The 20,978-nt window shown below is 42.0% G+C and overlaps 1 protein-coding gene across 2 annotated transcripts in view; it reads right to left on the bottom strand.

The window, feature by feature from the left end:
* Nucleotides 1-3,252: 3,252 nt before the first annotated feature.
* Nucleotides 3,253-20,978, bottom strand: part of Prmt3 (protein arginine N-methyltransferase 3) — an 82,946-nt gene continuing 65,220 nt past the window's right edge. Inside the window, exons 13-15 of one of the 2 annotated variants that reach the window (XR_003946565.1) lie at nucleotides 15,972-16,022; nucleotides 15,693-15,780; nucleotides 3,253-7,150 (exon numbers count right to left, since the gene is read on the bottom strand). Coding sequence is in view for 1 of the 2 variants with exons in the window: in NM_133740.2 (NP_598501.1) it covers nucleotides 7,041-7,150; nucleotides 15,693-15,780; nucleotides 15,972-16,022 (249 nt within the window). In the remaining variant the exon portion in view is untranslated. The remainder of the gene's footprint in view (nucleotides 7,151-15,692; nucleotides 15,781-15,971; nucleotides 16,023-20,978) is intronic. The other variant, NM_133740.2, reaches the window with a different exon arrangement.

The following is a 20,978-nucleotide window of genomic DNA, read 5'->3' as shown; positions in this document are numbered from 1 at the left end:
AATCAATAAAATGAAAAAAAAAAAAAAGCAAATACACACAAAATTAAATCAATTCTTTTGTTTCTAAGCATTCGATTGTCTTAAATTCTCACTCACTTCATAAGAAGCAGTTTGAGTTTCCTACTTTCTTCCAGAATATTCTCACCCTTCAGCTTTACTAAGCTAGACGGACTTCCAGGTGTTGAGAAGAGACCAGCCCTGCTTACATTTCGCAGGCTAGATGGCCCCTGTGATCCTCCTGGCTCAGCATACTGCAGATGCCATCAAAATCTAACAAAATGGCAGGACACACAGCAGCATTTTAAATTGCCTCAGCCATACCTTTGTCTATTTAAGGAAAAGGCAGGATCATTAAGCCACAGCCTATAGAACTGCAGAGAAGCCCAACAAGCAAAGATTCGTGGGAAGAATTCTATTAGGGACCCCAGCAGGGCTACATGGAGATGCATGCTAATGAAGACCTCAGGGCCCAAGTTTAACACACTCCCCAGCCCACAGGAGCCTTTGTTCTTTTGAAACCGGAACATAGATGGGGAAGATAAGCCCTTCATACCCTTCCTATTCCCTGCTCAGACCTTAAAGTACTTCTAATTATTAGAATGGTCTATACAGTATGAGATTTAGCTGAGTCATCAATACAGTGTGAGATTTAGCTGAGTCATCTATACAGTGTGAGATTTAGCTGAGTCATTCACGATTTCACCATTGTATTTACCTCCTAATGCATAAGTGAACAAACTGGAGACAGGGTCTTGCTATATAGAGCACAGGCCTGCTTCAAAGTCTCCATCAGTCCTCTTTGGCCTCCCGAGTGCTTGGATTAGAAACACTAGGCACCGTGTTCAGCTTCTTCTATATTTTAATTAGAAAAAAATCAAATCTTTTAAGGGAAGCTTTGTATCTGGGCAACTAGTTTAATATGACATCTGCTGTTGCCAGTTCTAAAATCTACATTACCTACATTTTTAAGGAACCAGCCAGTTCCATATTATATAGGCATATGGAGACTATAGGACCCTCCAGCTTAATGTACAAGCTTGGGCCCTTGTGGTATGCAGGTGTTTTCTTTGTAGGAAATTTTGTGCTTACTAATTAAAACAATAAGCACATACATGGTAAGAGAAATAGCAGTTATAAAAAGCTTTATTTGTCAAACCTCACATCTAGTAAGAGCAGCAGTGTCTCTCTTTGTTACAAGTCTCAGAACACTGCTCAGGGCTCCTAGTGGCATCTGCATTCAGCCAGTTACGGCAAGCCTTTCTGGTTGAAGTCTATGAAAAATGGCCTCATCAAAATCTAACACACAATAATTTCTTATAGGTCAGTTGCAATGTGGAATCTTAACCTACACCAACCAATGTGTGGCTTACAACATGAAACCTCTAGGGGTTATTGTGCCCTTTGAATGGGCAGGTGTAACGTGTGTGTGTGTGTGTGTGTGTGTGTGTGTGTGTGTGTGTGTGTTAGTAATTCACTGAGCTATGTAGATCTCCCAGAGCTGGTATATTTTATTATCCAGTATTAAAACCATCTCAGTATTCTCACTAATCTCAAAATGGACAATCCCTTACCTTCCGGAGGCTCTTGTCCTATTGGAGAAAGAAAATAAAAGATCGGTAAGATAGTATGAGACAGCTAATAGAGCCATGGGAAGGCTAGAGGCTGGGCCTGGAAATGTGAGTGGCCTTCAACTGGCCACCAGGGAAACCTGAGTGCTACCAGTGTCATCTGGGCACTGCACTGTGGCACTCCCTGCAGCTATGGTTTCCTGTACAGGAGAAATCTGGCAAGCCTGGAGCTCACAGGTGTCAGCTTATTTTCCAGGATTCTCATTTCAGCTTCTTGAGTCTTACCATTCTTTAGTAGAAACCCTTCCTCCTGCTTTACTTGCCATGGTTTGTGAGTCATTCTTTCAAGTAAAAATGGTGATGCATTACAAAAAGATGGATGGATTGACAATCTACTACAGCACAGGTGCTTTCCCTGGAGATGAATACTGTACTATAGCAAGTGGCAAGGGCGCTGTGCTAATATCATGCAGAATGCGTATGTGTTGGCTTTTGAGACAAGGTCTCAAATGGGTAGTGCTGATTGGCCTGGAACTCACCAAGATCTTCCCAAGTCTTAGAATTACAAGCATGTGGCACCATGCCCAGCTCAGAATGTATATTAAGACCATGTAGCAATTGTCCTCTGATCTCTAGATGTGTGCTGTGACACGTGTCTTCCACTCCCCAACCACACAAAGCAAAATACATGTAATGAAAAAGATGCCAATACTTAAATGTAATTAAAGAGATGACAAAATGTAGTAAAACCGTGACTTCCCTGCGGTTGCTCTGTACCATCAAAGCAGCTTCAAATAGCGTAAAAGGCAGATAATCCTGTCAGCAATAGTTTTGTTTTTCTGCATGGTTTGGGGGCATCATCAGGAATGTGTCTACTATACTTGGAGAAACAATTTCTCTCTCCAGGTGAGTTTTTGGGTCTCCACATTGCAGCTGATAGGTGACTGGTGTGTGAGTGTTCACTTCTACTATCAATAGTATGCAATACTCCTTCAAGAGCTACTATTTTGGAATTCTGCCCTCATGAACGCTCCTGGCTTTGGTGATTACTCGCACAGCCCAGACCATCATGGGGCCTCCCATCCCCCAAGGATATTCAGGTGGTTATTGGTTGCTGGGGGAGATTTTGTTAGGTGGAGTAGCCAATTTTAAGCTGCCTATAGGTAAGCTCCTATAGGTAATTAAACTCAATGTTTCACCAATCTTGACCTGGTGGACTTTCCTTTTGCTCTGCTGTTGGAGCCCGAGCTGGAGTGACTAAATGTTTTTCTTCTGCCTCAGGAAAGGTTCATACAATAGCTTCTCAGCTTATTTTGAAAAAAAAAAAAATTTAAAAAATGGATCAAATTTATATCATCCCACAGAAAGTGAGGCTAATAAAGAATGCCACATGACTCAAATACTGAATCTGATGCTCTCTTCCTGGTCCCTTAGGTACCAGGCATGCAGGAGGTACACAGACAGACATTCAGGAAAAACATCCATACACATACAGTGGGTAAATAAAAATCTTCAATGAATAAGAAAGTTGGGCTCATCCCAAGTTAACCTTGTGGTTTAACATTCCTATGGCAGGGTTCCCATGTTGCCATTTTTACTGAATTGCATATTCCATGCGGAGAATACACTGTAACTTAGTTGCTTTTTTGCCTTCTTTCCTGTTAAATTTCAATAATCACATGAATTCAGCGACAAAACATTTTTTTTTTATTATTCAGCTACAAGGAATATGAATTGCTTCCTATCAGCCAAGAAGCGCAGACAATATATGAAAAATGTATTAGGAAGGTCAAATGAATTGTAAAGATATTTTGAAACCACTTATTTACCATTCTACTTGGAGAGTTTCACTTTAAGCAAGGAGACACTCAAATCATGACAAGGTTAAAAACCAGACAAGCTTTCAAGCCAACAATGTCGAGCTGACGGGTGGGCAAGGACACACTAAATATCCTGCCTCAATGTCTGAGGCATCAGTAAACCGCAGGAGTTGGGTAGAGCCCCCAAATGGCAACACTGCTGACCTGCAATAAGTTCCCTGAGCTCTGGAGGTCAACAAGACTCCAAAAATTCCTTAAGGCTCGGAAGTCATTCATTGGCTGAGCCACTTTGTAGCTCATGGTAGAGCTGTGACACCCTCAGCTGTAATACTTCTGTTGACACATTTATTAGGTTTGTTGAGATGGTTTTGCTACCTGTGATTGCTTTTCTCATTGTTCTGATCAAAATGAGGGAAGAACTATGTTTGCTGTTGTTTTTCTCTCTCAGCACAGGGTCTCTCTCTGTTGCCGTGACTGGCCTTGAACTTGCTATGGCGAATAGGCTGGCTTGCAATTCATAGAGATCTGCTTGCTGCAATTAAAAGCATGTACCACCAAGCGTGGCCTGAGAATTGTTTTTTTGGTTCACGTTTTCAAAGGGTCCATAAATAGTCTTTAGGTCCCATGTGCTTGCAGGGAGCCTCTGCAAGGGCCTGCTCCCAAGAAAGGGGCCCTGGACAAGATCTGCAAAGTCTTGGCTTCAGAGGCCTACTTCCAGATCCAGTCCCACCTGAAGTCTCTACAGTTTTGCAAAATAGCACTACCAGCTGGTACCAAAGATCAACACCAGCCTTGGGGCTGTGTCAAACTGTACCATTCTATGGCCCAGGCTGGCCTTAAACTTGCAATCTTCCTGCCTTAGTTTTGATCAGTAGGATCACAGGAGTGTGTTACTATGCTTGACTCTTGTCTACCAGGGTGTCTGCTGATTCTCTTGGAACTTTCTAAACTAAGATAATCAGCTACAAAGTAGCAGTTTCCTAAATCCCTTTAAGCAGGGCAGTAAATGTTTAGCCATGGTTAAAGTAGACAAATTTAAAAATTACCTTTTAGTCAACCCTCCTCCTGCACAGATGGACCTCCAGTTGCTTCATTCGCTCCATGTTTTCGATTTTAAAAAGCAAAGTCCTTGTAACCTCTGTCTTGCTGTGCCTGCCTTCTCTGCCGTGACCAGTCATGAGTCCTAGGAGGGAGCTGTTCTCTCATGGCTGCCACTAAAAATACATTTATTCCTTTCCCAAGTAGCTTTTCTACACAGATTATAAACCTTACCTCAATTTACTTCACTCAGGTTTTACCTGTCTCAACTGAGAAAACAGGGTCCCTGAATACTATCGAGTTAACCTGTTATTCTCATAAACCTGGGAGCCCACACAAAATCCAAAGCAGACAAGGAGCTGGGAGCCTTCTGTAGATGGGGGCTGGGAGGTAGCATTAGCTCCGTGAGCAATTACCAAACTCAGACATGGGGATGCAAGAGCAACTATAGGCAATTCAAATGAAGAATTTAGCAGCCCAAAGGGCAGTGAACCAAAACAGGGTGCACTGAGTATGCACCAGGCAACCACTGACCATGCTTCTCACCACAAACTGGTCTCCTTACAAGAAGACAGCAAGCACTGATGAGATCTAAGAGCTAGTTTCAGTCTTTGCAAATGACTTAGGCTGGGCTCCATGACAGTGCTGGATGACTGACATGTCTCGACATTTCTCTGGTTAAAAGCTCTTAGAGGTTCTGTTACACTTCTTCCATCAGAAAGAGGGGCGACAGAGCCCTGAGACTGACCTTATACACACAATTGCACTTGAGACCCCGGTCCTTCCACCTTAAGGGGCAGGAACAAGTGGGGCGCATGGGTTAGTTCCGAGAAAGGGATAAGATACAGGGCTACTTGGATGGTGAATGAAAGAGGATCAGAGGTTTAATGTCATCCTTGGCTACAGGGCATGGCTCAAAAACAAACAAACAAACAAAACCCCAAACCTCCACCGCCACCAAAAAAATACCCTACCACCCACCCACCCCAAAGCCAGGGGCCTAAACTGAGCTCAAAGCTCCAAGAAGCCAGATATTTAGAAACTGGAGAAAAGTGGTAGCCAATCCCAGACACCCAGTGGCTACAAAATGAGAGTCAATAAACCCTAATTTTAAAACAAACTTGTCCAAGGGAAACACTAAACTCCTCAATTCTGCCCCTAAAAAAACTCCTCTCCCCTTTCCTATCATCTGCCATGAAAACCCCAGCCTGAACCCAATGTCTCATTATATAACAACCAGGCTGGCCTCAAATCACTGAGGTCCACCTGCCTCTACTTCCTGAGTGCTGGGTTAAAGGTGTGCACCACTATGCTTGGCAAGAGGGATCATTTTTGAGAAATATTTTTTTAAATAGTAGAGAATTTTGAAAAAAAAAAAAAAAAAAAAAAAGAAAGGAAGGCTGGGGCATAGCTCAGTTAGCCCAGAGTTAAATTCCAATACTGCAAAACAAAATACATAATCTGGTAGGTTAGCTCCCCTTCAATGAAAGTACAGTTCCTTCATGTTGTAATCTTCACTCCCCTCTTGTGTTAGGTGGGAGCCAATACTGTCAGCTCCATCCACTTACCGAGGCAGTGACCTGAACACCTGAACTGTAGTAACATAAACCAGCAACTCCATGAAGGGGCTAGGGAAGAGGCCACGCCCACACTGAGATCTGCAGCTGAATGGGAACTGACCTACTGCAGAGCTAGCCTGATCTCCTACTGATGTCTAGTTTGGGCAAAAAACATGCCTGGCTGGCCTGCTGAAGCCACAATTTTCTTGAAATCAACTCGTTCCTTGACTTGTTAAATGCTACAACTTCATGAAAACATTCAGTGTGATGCAGAAGCTTTCAATAGTTGCATATTTATTGGATATTTTTCATTCTTTCGACCCGAATAACATGATTTTCTAGAATTAGCAGACGGATACATGACCTTGGTGCAAACCTGATCTGAAAAGGCAGCATTTTAGAGAGGCAACATCTACCCCATCCTGGAGAGCAGTCTGTCACACATAGGCTACATCCTGAAGTTAGACTTCCCCACAATGCTAGGCCATGGCTGAAGAACACTGAAGAGGCCCAGCTGAGAGAGAGCTGCAGGTGGGTAGAGGGGACCGCAGCACAGCCTCTGCAAACAGGATGTTTGTCCACTGGCTCTCTAGTCTTGAGATATCCTGATATTTCAGCAAAAAGTGTAACTAAAAATTGTTCCTCTAGAAAGGAAATCTACAGTAAAACACTGCTTTGTGCTGCTCATTATTAAAAACAAAATTTATAGTAAGAAACGTATATCTATATTAAAAAAAAACAGGATTATTACTGTTCCAAAAGTAAGCCAATTCAAATGACTCTCAGTCTAGCAGGAGAGGAAGTCTCCTCAGCTAACCTGGCCAGGCAGGCTTCTGTGACTAGGATCTCTAGGAGCAGAAGCAGGAGGAGGGAGGAGGGCGGGATCCTCCGCTGAGCTCTGCTTTATCTAGGCTTACTACCCAGTAGTTGCAGGGCCAGGATCAGCTGTGCTACAGTCCCATGGAGCCTGCCCATCCCGGTCACTGCCCTATTCCGCTTTAAAGACAGACAGCTGGATGTGCTTCAGACTTTGTGGCAGCTGGAGGCCATGACTGTCACTGGAGACTGTAAGTCTGGGTTGAACTGTTCAAAGTCAGGGTCACAATGAGGGAACGAGGATCCTTCTTATTCTTGTGAACTGTGATCTTTCCTTTCAGAGCTTCACCTACAAAGAAAGGCAAAGCATTTGATGAAAACAGGGTAGTGGAACACAACACCCAGTGGTTCTCTTTTCCTGTGACCACAGAGGCACAGACATGGCTGCTGGCCTTCAGTGTCCTGCCACTGTAAACAGGAAGAACCTACGGAGGTGCAACTGGGAATACACAACAGTTCTGCCCACCGACACCTGCAGCAGGACAAAGCCAGGCTTTCCTGAAGACTCAACAGAATGTCTACATGCCTATCTAGTGTGAAATCTCTCTGCAGAGTTACCAAAGCAACAAGGCTGACAGTAATAGCCTCAGCTTCCCTGCTTTAATAAGATCACACCACAGCCTCAGGCACAGCTTCACAACATGGACTGACACAGGATATAAGAAAAAATTACTCTGTGTGTGTGTGTGTTTGTGTGTATATGTGTGTGTGTGTATGACTGTCTGAACACTGAATATATACCACATTAAAAACGAAAGTCCTGTACTAATCTACTCCTCCACTCCAATACAAGATTAAAATAAACAGAGCACTTCTTGGGATATGATGGTTTCATTACTCATATACTCCGTGTGTCTTTGCAGTTAGGCAAGACTCATAGACCAGTGGAAGAAACAGTGTAGCCAGGGCTCAAACCATTTGGCAAAACCTAAAAGAGACATATGCTGATGTGTAAGTTAATGTGAGCCTGTGGCTCTGATACCTAATATATTCCTCTATGCTGTGATTGTTATTATTCGAGACAAGGTCTCACTCTATAGCCTAGGGCTGACCTGGAACTCGCCAAGGCTGGCCTTGCAGGTGTGAGCCAACATACCCAGCCTTTTCTCTGTATCATTAAGAAAATTACATAGAACTACCTCAAGTTGGCATGCTCAAGAACAAGAGGAGTAACCATGATTCCTAGTTCCTATTCAGATGGTTGCAGACACTCCACCAAGCACAGGTTAATCAGTGGTATATAACTGATAGGAACAGCCATTTCGCTGGTGCTTTGCACTAGGCAATCAGAAGGTGTTCACAGGTTCTCCTTCCCTTAGTGGCTACAAAACAGCTGTGAAGCATACTGTCCCTCCTTTTCAGATGACATTCAGAGAGGTCAGTCAGTGGGACAATAGGTTTTTGTTTTGTTGTTATTTTTTTCCTGGTGCTTTCCCACTGAGCTCCTACCTAGACCCAAGAACCAGGATTAATAAATGAGGTAATTGGCTTCTCAAGTCTGTGCTCCTCTGCTGTATAGCAATGCCTTACATCTATCTGGAAAGAGTTGCTATGGCTAAATATACTAATGTGGACACGAAATGCCCTCAGTTTCACTACCCAGTCACATCTTTCTATAATGGCATTAGTATCTAAATCACACAATTGTATAATTATAACAAATTATAATATACTTATTTGTTATGACATTAACCTAAAGAAGAAACAAAGGCATTACAATCCTCACTAAATCTAAGAGAATTTGCAATTTAAAATATATAATAATGCTGTGGAAAATGTACTTGTGTGTAGAGACCAGAGGTCAATGTTGGGTGCCTTCCTCGACTGTCCCCCATTTAATTTTTTTGATTTAAATTTTTATTAGTTCTTTAGGACGTTCATACAATATGTTTTGATCATATTCATTCCTATTCCCCCAACTCCTCCCAGATCCATTTTTCCTTCCTTTCCCACCCAACGGTGTGACCTTTTGGTGTTGTTATTAATATTTTTGAGACAGGCTCCTGGAACTCTATGTAAACTGGGTTGGCCTTGAACTCAGAGATATGCACTTGTTTTGCCTGCTGAGTGCTGGGACTCAGAAGTACTCAGTGTATGGCATTGCTCTACATACAATGCCCAGCTTTTCTTTTTTTCTTTTTCTTTTCTTCAAAACAAAACACCATCAAGGCCAATTTGTGCGGCTTATATATCTTTAGATGTGTGTGGGGCCTTACATGGAGTATGGCCTACTTTTAGGGGCTACAAAGAAAACTGTCTGTTCCTCTCCCAGAAGCCATCAGTTGCCAGGCCCGTTTAATTTTACTTTTGTTTTCTGTGACAGGATCTCACTATGTAGCTTTAGGTGGCCAGGAAGCCATAGAGATCTACCTACTTCTGCCCCAGCCCAACCTGTGTTGGGAATAAAAGAATGAATGCACCATTACTTCTGGTGTAGCTTCCTCATTTCTTTGAGTTAGGGAGTTCCACATTATACCTGGAGCTCTCCAACTGGGCCACATTGGTTGGCCAGTGAGTAGCAAGGATCAAGCTGTCTCTGCCTTTTCAGCACCAGAATTATATGTGCCATCACACTTGCCTTTTTACATAGGTACTGGGGATTTGAACTCTGGTCCTCAAGCTTGCAGGGCAGACACTCTACCAACTAAATGACTACTTTTATAGTTTTAAACTTTTATACTAATAAAACTGGTCTAAATATATCATTTATTGATTCAGAAACTGGGTAGGTGACACCACTTCATGGTAAATTAAACAGAGAGAAAATGGAACTTATGCTATGTATTTATGTAAAACAATGAGGCACTGCTATAGATCTCAATGACTGAGGAGACATGCTCAGGGGATGGACTCAGCACTGTGTGGACCACATTCGCCCCACTGATCTACAGACTCAGCATACCCTGCCATTACCCACTGGAGTTTAAGAGCAGAAACTCTGATGCCCCTAAAATGTATATGTAAAGAGAAGCTGAACAAGTAAGAGAACTCCACATTTTATAAAGATGGTGTCCTCCTGGCTTAAGGACAGACACATAGATCAAAAGAACAAAGTGTGTGCTCGGAAAGACGCCTGTATGCATATGGCCCATTAATTTTTGACAAAGGAGCCAAGGTAATTAAATGGGAAATGGACAGTTCTGTCAAGAAATGAAGATGGAACAACTGAAAAGATGGATTACTAACTCTTAAATGAACTCGAGATAGATTACAGACCTAAGTGTGGAGAGCAAGAGTGAATGTTCCAGAAGAAACACAACATCCCTGTCAGAATCAGCTCGCGTTTTAAGACTGGTACACAAAGCACATGCTATCAATGATGGATATGCTAAAACTTATTAAATTTTTCTATTATTTGGAAAGACAAGGCAGGAACGGGAATGAAGATATTAGCAATTTGATAAAGAATTTGTTTCCATTTACACAAACAATTCTTACAACAAATAGCTCACCTAAAAACCAAGCAAAGGGGCACGGTGTGGTAGCATCTACCAAGAACGTAAGGGCAAAAGCAGGGGCAGGAGGATGGCGAGTTCAAAGCCAGCCTGGGCCAGCCAGCCAGGGATACATAGTTAAGACTATCTCAAAAACCTAAATTCTCACCTAAGATTCACATGCCAGTAAGAGATAAAAATGCCGTTAGTATCAGACAAATGCAAATTACAAACACAAGCACAAAGCTGGGTGGTGACCTAGCCATAATCCCAGCACTCAGAAGGCTTAGGCAGGAGATGCTGGACCACAGAGATTGAGACTGTCTCAAAAACATAAAGCCAGTAAAAAGTACCTGATAGAATTGTTAAAATAACTGACTTTATTTACAGTTTCAAATAATAACCAGTACTCACAACACTGGTAGACACATTAAACGTGAAGTGCCTTAGATAAGAAGCAGACATGGCTGCTGTTCTCATGTTTGAAGATAAAACAAAAGACCTCTCTTCCATAGCAGTAATTTCAAAGATTAGGGTGCTATATGCACATACTGAAGTTAATTAAATAGTGTGAAGGGTCACAGTGGTAAACACATAATTCATACTGCTGAGCCCCCTTCAATTGTCCATGCCTATCTAAAGTGCCAAAGCAGTGGCTGGCACAGTGGGCTAGATAAGAGTAATTAGTCAGTGTCAGGCAGATATAAATAACTGATGCTGCTAGGACTGTGCAGCAAGCTCTTGGGGGATAGAGAGAAACAGCCTGAGGAAGCTCACTGTGTGTGCAAGAGCCTGAGCAAGTTCACTGTGTGTGCAAGAGCCTGAGGAAGCTCACTGTGTGTGCAAGAGCCTGAGGAAGCTCACTGTGTGTGTAAGAGCCTGAGCAAGTTCACTGTGTGTGCAAGAGCCTGAGGAAGCTTACTGTGTGTGTAAGAGCCTGAGGAAGTTCACTGTGTGTGTAAGAGCCCGAGAAAGCTTACTGTTTATGTCAGAGCTTGAGCGAGCTCACTGTATGTATAAAAAGCCTGATCACAAGCATATTTTCAAATTTAAACATGAAGCAGATCAGGATTTTTAACACAAAATTGTTGTGTAAGTTGTGTTAACAAAACTGTACACTATTTTCAGAGGTAAAGAAACACCACACATTGAAAGGAAGTTTTCTGTAACTAAACCCTCTATCTGGGAGGCCAGTCTCCCACCAAGCTATTTGCAGTTATTTTTAGAACTAGTTTGTAAATAAAACAAAAACCTAGTGGATTTTGTTCTTAGTCAAATGGATTCTGGATGAAATCTTATTTTATACATTCTTAGTTGGAGAAATACCTTATTCACATTTATTTTTTCCTTTCTTTCTTTTTTCTTTTAAAACTGAATGCAGGGTCTCTCTGTATAGGCTGACTGGCCTGGACTTCTCTATGTAGAACAGGCTAGCTGTGAACTCAGAGATCCACCTGCCCCTGTCTCCCTAGTGTAAACCACCAGGTCCAGCCACCTGTCTACTGTTTCTAACTATTCAGCCTACCCTCACATAGAACAAAACATCACTGGCCACTGTTGAAGATATAAGCACAGACACACGGACATATGCACACACAGTCTAGGTAGACTAATTTCATGGCTATGCTCACAGCATGTTATGATGCGATGATGCATGTACACCTATAATCTCAGCACTCAGAAGGAGACAAAAGATCAGAAATTCAAAGTCATTCTCAAATAGACTCTGAGTTCAAGGCCAGATTGGGCCACTTGAGTCCCTGCTGCAAACAAACAAACAAACAAACAAACAAACAAACACTTTGCATGTTATATCATGGATACCAAAATTCATATATTTTAAAATTTCCTAGACTCTGGATTCTAACTTCACCTAAAAACTATGCCACACATTGAACATAAAATCACACACAGGAAGTTCTTTTCAGCCACACAAGAAAAAAATCCAAGCAACCTGCTCAAGTCCAGCAACACAGTAAGAACCCCACGCACACTGGAGCTGGCAAGATGGCCACACAGCACTGAGTCAAGCACCCTCCTTCCTAAGTGACTGAAAAACTGGATTAAGCGAGTGATTCTTCTCTTATTGTACTCCCTCAGCACAGCAATGCTGATATGACAAACACAGATTAAAAACAAGAGGCTAAGGACTCATGCCATTAGAACTCAGTACAACATAAAGGGACACAAACATGCCATTAGAACTCAACACAGTGTAAGGGGATGTGGCAGAAGATCTATGTACAAGTTGACCTGGAGAACAGAGTGGGGAGCCATTAATTGAGGACAACCAGTAAGACTCCAAAGTGAGCAGAGCTGAAGTGGAACTCACACAGAGAAGCCAGGAGAGCTGCATAGGTAGAAGACTATCCTAAATAAATCCGAGAAGGGTCTTTAAAAAAATATATATTTATTTATTTATTATATGTAAGTACACTTAACTGTCTCAGACGCTCCAGAAGAGGGTGTCAGATCTCATTACAGATGGTTGTGAGTCACTATGTGGTTGCTGGGATTTAAACTCAGGAACTTTGGAAGAGCAAGTAGTCAGTGCTCTTAACCGCTGAGCCATCTCTCCAGCCCCCAAAAAGTTCTTAATAGGCAGTGCACTAAGAAATGACTACTCTGCCAGGGGTGATGGTGCACGCCCTTAATCCCAGACTTGGGAGGCAGAGGCAGGCAGATTTCTGAGTTCAAGGCCAGCCTGGTCTACAAAGTGAGTTCCAGGATAGCCAGGGCTACACAGAGAAACCCTGTCTCGAAAGACCAAAAAAAAAAGTGAACTGTTGAAGAAATGACTACTCTAAGAGCTGCAGAGATTTAACTCAGTGGTAGAGCATTTGCCAAGGATCTGTGAAGCTCTGGGTTGTTCCTCAAGTACCACAGGGCCCCAGGAGCAGAAAAGGTAGCTGGAGCACGAGGGACTCTGGAGGCCCTGAAAGAGCAGTGCTGGAGAGGAAGGGTAAGCTTTCTATATAAATGGCTTTGAGGAGAAGTCTGGATTTTATGTGGGTGAACCAGAGCAATGAGGAGTTTAAAATGTTGATGGCACACATAGTTCAATCTTGCTACCACTCCCTTTCATAAGCCTGCCTCCACAAGTCTCAAAAGACGGATGTACTGACCACGGGTTTTACCGTTTAAGACTTTTACATTTACATCTCTAGGACTGCCTAGGACTCAGCAGGTAACAGCATTGCCACCAAGCCGAGGACTTCAATTCAACCCTGGGACCCCCGCTGTGGACTCAGAGAACCAACTCCTGAAATCGTCTGACTGCGCCATGAGCACTGTGCAGTGTGTGCATCAATATACACAAATAAATAAAATGTAACAAGTTTGTGCTAAAAAACAGATGGCATCTACAGTTCACTGAGTGTGTTAGTCTTTGTGTATAGTGCGGAGAATGCACCAATCACACAGCGCACCTCTCCATCACTTAGGATTTAATTTCTCTCAATAATGTTCTGTAGTTATAAAGGTACAGGCCTCACACATTTTTTTCTTTTTAAAACTACATCTATTATCTGTCTGTCTGTCTGTCTGTCTGTCTACCTATCTAATGTGTGTATGTAGGCACACATGTTTATCACTATGTGAATATGCTCAAATGTGTGTTTGTGCACATGTGCATATCAAGAACTGTGAGTTGATTCTTTCCTTCTACCATGTGGGTCTCAGGGATTGATTTTAGACTGTCAAGCTTGGCAGCAGGCGCCTGTCCCCACTGAGCCACCTTGTCAGTTTTCTGATGTGAACCTGAGGCTTTTTTTCTTTGTCCTCTCTATGCTTGGAATCTGGCTTGTGAAGGTTTTTTTGTTTTTTGTTTTGTTTTTATAAATCTGATGATCAGCAGTTCATGCTATTTGCTTTATGTTTGTGTTTATCTTGAGTTTTAATAGCCTTCTGTCCTAATTATTTTCTACCCCACTTCTCAGTGCTTCTTTCAGGGACTCCTGCTCTTACCCTGAGGAAAGGGCACTTGGAATTTCCCTACACAGTGAGAAACTCAATGTTTGTTAAAACTTCCCCTTGTTGTGACATTTACCATTCATCTACAACTATCAGTCTATCATCTCTACCAATCAAGCATCTATCAGCTATCATCTATCTATCACCCATCTTTTTATCTATCTGAGAGAGACTTTTTCAAGGCAGGGTCTCATGTAGCTGAGGCTGGCTTTGAATTTACTATGAAGCAAAGGATGACCCTAACGCCCACACTTCTCCCGCAGGCATTTGCGCACACCCAGTTCACCTTTAGAGGACTTTCATTCCCAATCCCATAGCCTTCCACTAAGACATCTCTGTCTCTACTTCCACAGGGAGGTGTCTTCTCATAGAAAATGGACCTACCTCAACGTGAAGCTTAAACGTGTGAGCAGTTACACACAAATATGTAGAAAAGCTGAAGAAGCCACAGCACAGAGTGACAGCCCCCACCCAGCTTCTGCATAGAAGCTTCCTCCCCTCCCCTCCCCTCCCCACCCCTCCCCTCCTTACATTAATTGCTGATAGTGGCATAGTCACTAAGGAAATAAGACATTTTCTCTTAGTTATATCTGCATGTTATCATTTCCTAGTTATTGATTAAAAAAACATTTTCTGGAGGCTGAAAAGATAGCTCAGCAGCTAAGCCCACTTGATGTTCTTGCAAGAGGACCTGTTCCTAGCACCCATGTCTGTAACTCCATTTCCAGGGACTCCATGGGCATCTTCCTATCTCTACCAGCATATGTATGTATATAGCACACATACATATATCCAAACAAAATATCACATACACATAAAGTAATAAATCTTATTTTTTATGAATTATTTATGACAGTTTTGAGGTAGATAAATATTCTTTCTTTATTTTAGAAGGTAAAAATTAGACTTACTGGTTGACCATGCTACTCAGTGGTTGAATGCTTACCTAGCATGTGTGAAACCAAAGGTTTAATCCCTAGCACCGAAAACCAGAGCAAAACAAAAGCAAAAATAAACCTCATACAACTTAAAACTGGAAACTTTTCTAAGCATGGATTTTCAAGTTATTTTATGTGTGTGTATCTGTCTGTCTGTCTGTCTGTCTACTATGTATATGTGTGTGTCTGCAAGGTCAGAAGAGAATGGTGTTGGAGTAATAGGTGGTTGTGAGCCACCAGATATGGATGTTAGAATAATTGGGTCTACTTAAAGAGCAGCAAGTACTATTGACAGCTGAGCTATCTTCTAGCACCTAAAATATGTTTGGAATCAAATACTAAGATACTTGAAACACACACATGCAGGTGGGTAGCTCCGAGACCTCTAACCTCAGCATCTGCTATGTTCTTCTAAGTAAACTGACACGTGAGTGACCACTGTTTCCCCAGAAGGAAGGCAATGCTTTGCCTGTGCTTGCTTTCTCACCTGCTTTAACCGGAAAAGGTTTTTCCAGCAGAAATACTGTCTGTTTCCAGTGTGTTTTGGTGCTCTGGGGGCCAGTAGAGAACACGACCTGCATTGGTGAAGTTCAAAAGTATCTGATGAGGTATAGGATTTTTAATGTCATGGCACATTAATCTACTACATCAAATACAAGCTGCAATTGCTTACAACAGCAAAATGCTTCTGACCAAACACCTTGGGGCACAAATCTAACACAGTACTCTGCATAATTAATCCTTATGAATAACTCATGATACTTACCCTGTTGTGGCAATTCTTCTCAAAATATATATCAAAGTACCCAGCAACTGCCTGTGATGTAAAAAAAAAAAAAAAACAGCAACGCAATTGATCATTAATTACCTGACGTAGTCATTAACTACTCAGTCTTCTAAGACTTTACAAACTAGAAACTATCTCAGAGCAGACACCACACAAATTTACTCGTCACTAAGTAAGTAAAATGAAGATAATTGGCTTTTCCCCATAGAACAGTGTAATAATTAATGTAATAAGGCTAATCAAACAATCAATAAATGGTTTATCAGAGAAATGCTCATGCCAGACTGCTCAAGGTGAGAGGCCAGGAAGAGAGGCCTGACCAGGCTGAAATGCTGGTAGACAGCAGCTTGCTCCCTCCAGCTTTTGTCAGACTTCAGACAGCTGTAGGGAGGGCAAGCTGGGCAAGGCCAGAAGCACCCGTCAGAGTCCGGACCACACTGTGACTCACAGAAACCTGAGAACATGGCTACACTCTGGTTTGGTTTACAGTAGAAGTGCTCTTTTATGCCACTCATTTAATTTTTTCTCATCTAATTCACCCAACTTTAAAGCAAATTATAATAGTTTTGTGATGGGATTACTAGGTATAATTTTTAAATGTTAACTATTTTTTAAAACTATAATGAGCATAAATAACAGTACTCAAATAAAACCATGTTATGAAAATATACATATATATGTATGTATATATATTCATGTGTGTGTGTTTGTGTATATATATATATATATATATATATATATATATATATGAAGAAAAACATTAAAATTAACTCTAAGACTTACTGGGGCAACACAAAAAAGTCTCTAGAAAAAACTAACACATTTGGATAAATATATATTTCACCTTTGAAAAAAGATTTATGTTTATTTTATATGTATATATGATTGCATGTATGAATGGGGCCCATATGGTAATGATTTACACGAGATAATTATTGACAACCATGTTGATTAAACCAATTGAAAGTTTTCAGTATTTTTTATTGATGGTCAGACTAAGGTGGGCTTGAGTCTTTGAAAAGTCTCTTGGTGCTTAAATGTAGGAATATAGCCTTCATAAAGGCAAAAACCACCCAGACATATCAAAGTTCAATGAGAGTAAGAGTAACTGAAACATTGAGTTCTGCACAGGATAGTAGTTGTTTTAGACATACCTTGCCAATTATTTTGGTTAAAACATCTGAACAATACTCAAGGCCATGGAGACCTTAAATGTGCTGCCATGACAGACATGACTGTAGGGGGCAGGAGGTAGAGGGCTGAGAACTGTCTAAGCAAACACAAAATGGAGTCAGACTAGGATGGCCTTACCTCAGTCATTTCAGCACATGTGCCTGATGCCTGTGCAAACCAGAAAAGGGCACAGATCCCCTCAGCTGGAGTTACAGTGGGGAATGAGCTGCTGTATGTGACTGCTGGGAACCAAACCTAGATCCTTGGCAAGACCAGCACATGCTATTAACCACCAAGACATCTCTGCAGCCCAATTCCACCTCTGTTTCTTTAAAACTTAAATGCTACTGTTCCGTTCTCCTTGATAATGGATTAAGTAGACTTAATCTGTTTTCAAAACTGGCATTAAATTAAACTTACAAAGTCCTAAAAACAAGACATTGATTATTGAAATAAATCACCATTAGGCCAATTGTGTGCTCTGTTGCTTTTGCAAAGAATGTGGAGTTTTATTGATCTTTGAGGGCTAATTCACACTGAGTCCAAAGCAAATCCAATACTTACCCTTTAAGTTCATTACATCTTAGACACTAAGAGAGGATGGAAATGCTGCTGATACTTCTGCCAAACAGAATCACAGAGCGGAGGTTTTCAGACACAGACTACCCTAGAGAGCCATGAGGCTAAAATGAGCTTCTATAACAAATCTCTGTGTCTCAAATACCTATGGTACCTTCACAAATGTAGCTAGCTGCTTTCATAAGTGTATTCCTGGACACTTGCCTTGTTCACTAGTATATTCCTGGTGCCTGGTCTACAGAATGCAATACAGATTTGCTGGGTGGTTTTGAGCAGATACACCTTGAGTCCACCACTCACCATGCTGATCACACTGTGCCCTATCAGGCTGCAGTCTTTTTACGAGGATGGCTGAGGCATAGCTAGGTTTTTTAGAATTCTCACTCATTTTATAGAGCTCTCAAACATTTTTAGTCCCCTGTCTCTTATACACAGCTAGCCTGAAGTAGTTAGGATAACTAACTAAATCATTGTCCTTTGAACATTAATGATTCGCCAAAAGAAATGAATAGAGATTTAAAAAACTGATAAAAACCAAATGATTTATTGCCATGTTTTATTGTTGTTGTTTTTAAGGCTGGCTTATTTAGAAAAGGACAATGACTAGGCATAATCTTCCCCTGGGTAGGGAGAGAGGACTAAGGACGGAGTCAGGTACTGATAGCTAAAGATTAATAATAAAAGAAACTTCAATAAAAACCCTTAAGAAGGAGACGGAGACCATGTAGCAGGAGAATGGTTCACACAGCCTGTGTGACGTAGGCAGCTCTGGGGATGGGGCCTTTCCATCCACTCTTTCTTTGTAGCTAACACAAGACTCTGGAAACCGCAGACTGCTGAGGAAGGTAGAGCTCTGCAGTCAGGGTACACAGGCACAGGTGATGTGGGGATCTACCACTGGTGAATGAGCTCTGAAATGTGGGGCTATTCAGGCTGAGACCTTCACATGTGGAATCTGCACTAAGCCAGAAATTAAATCACGGGACATCTAAATGAGAGGATTGGTGGAAAACTCAGTAAGGGGGCAGAGAAATGTTTCCTTAGGTGACTACTGATTGGAGAAACAATCAGAACACACTACTGGGTGGCAGGCACGCCCAATGTGTGACCACAATGCACTTGTGAAGATGCTCACCAGGGATGGCAGGTGACAACTTTGGATTATTTGTCTGCTGTATTTGTCTATATTGACATTTCTAAAAGAAACATCAGCTATAGGAAACAGGTAAATGTGAATACTATTCCTTCTACCTGTAACATTACACAGACCTATACTTCAGCCACCACCCTTATGTCTCAGCTATCCCCAAAGGCTGGGCCAATCAATTACAGTCTCCTTTGTAGAAAAAAAAAATGGACTGACCTGGAAAAGTCGCCTCTCCCTCAGTTAACACCCCCACAATAACATTTTTCAATGAAGAGGGAGCAGAAAGAGGGAAGAGAAAGAGCTGATGAGGACTTTTCTTAAGTCTGAGATATATGAAAAAGAAAAAAGAAAAAAAAAAAAGAAATCACAAAGAAAACTATTTCTCTAACTCTGCTTTTTATAAAAGCAGACTGCCAATCACCTGGCAGGACAGTTGCAATGATGTCAGAATGCTTGTCTAAAGAGGGATCTAAAAGTACAAAGATACCTTGGAACTGTCCGTAACCCAAGACAGCTGCCTACGGTTTTTAGCAAAAACTCAAACATGAAGCTAATCTGCCTACCCTACCATAAACAGGGAAGGAGCTACTGATGAGCTTGGGTAACAAAAGTGAGGAAGGAAGAAGCATTTCTGTTGCTTCGGTGGCCAGCATTTGGAAGCCTCTTGACCTGCTCCGCTTTCTGGGAACTGCACCTACCTCTGCTTCCTCAGGCTTGTCTTCTCAGTAGCAGCTGGGGACTGAGACCTCAGAGACATGAGAGGACTTAGGAAAAGATGAACAGTATCTGCAGACAGCCTGCTCTTTAGTGAGCTTTCCCAGGACCGGAAAATACAGAACACACTGGCTGTCGAAAGCCAAAGGGGGATTTTCTGGGCTCCCATTTGAGACAGGGTCTCATGTAGCTCAGGCTAGTCCTGAACATGTTCTTCATGTCTCCTTTCTTATTAGCTATTTAGTAATCTGTCCATATCGTGTTTTATTTATTATCTATTTATTTTAATTTCAGTTACTCAAGATCAACTGTAGTCTAAAAATAGTAATAAAACATTCCAGAAATAAGCAAACTGAAAGTAGCTTCCTATGGTATTCCCAGTGTCCCAGTCATTGCTGCCGCCCCTTCATTTTGCTTTGGATGTATGTCACTTTACTGGAGCCGTGCATGTACGTGCTGACAGTACATGGGATACATTGGTTTGGGTACTGTCTGGAGTTTCAGGCACTGAGGGCATTACTAGAGATGTAGTTCTAGAGACACAAAGAAAAGACTCAACCTGCAGTTGTGGAAGCCAGCTGAACTATGGCTGGACCTTGTATTTCTGCAGGGCCATTTGGGCAGAGTGCTGTTTTCAATCAAATGTCAGCTGCTTTATGAACAAAACTGTTCTGTCTAGAAACTGCCTTTCAATTACACTTCCACCATCCTGTTGCTGCCACCATGGCAGGATGTCTTAGGTACTTGAGTGCTAATTTCCCCTACCAATCCCCAGATGGGGTTTCTCTGTGTAGCCCTGGCTGTTCTGGAACTCTCTGTAGACCAGGCTGGCCTCAAATTCAGAGATCAATCCTCCAGCCTCTGCCTCCGAAGTGCTGGGATTAAAGGCGTGCATCAGTACACCTGGCTCCAGGTGCTAACTCCAATGAACTACATTCCCCACTTGGAAGTCACTCAAACACAAAAATCAACAATCACCACAAAGAACTGGAGCTATGACTTTTAGCTAATAGCAGTAAATGACTGGAGCTGAGCTCCCCAAGCACATGGGGATATCAGGTGGCTCAGAAGACAGGCACAGAACACATATCTTGTCAGCAGCAGCACTGGGGACTGCTTGGGAGGAGGAGTCATAAAAATCAAAAGCAGCTGACTAATCTACAAAGTCAGGGTCATAATTATATCATGCCCCCACCACTGTGCTGTATCAGTCAGAAAAACTTGTAGCTACAAGTCTCTGAGGCTGAGAGGGAGAATGGGCAGCCACCAATAGTCACCAGAGTGAAAAGTGAGACTGAAATGATGACAGCAGGAGAGGAAAGACTGGCCAACAGTGATTTCTAGGACAGGTGACCACTCTTAACATTACCAGA

Source organism: Mus musculus, chromosome 7 (genome assembly GCF_000001635.26).
Source record: "Mus musculus strain C57BL/6J chromosome 7, GRCm38.p6 C57BL/6J".
Lineage (NCBI taxonomy): Eukaryota > Metazoa > Chordata > Mammalia > Rodentia > Muridae > Mus > Mus musculus.
This window is presented reverse-complemented; position numbering and strand designations above follow the sequence as displayed.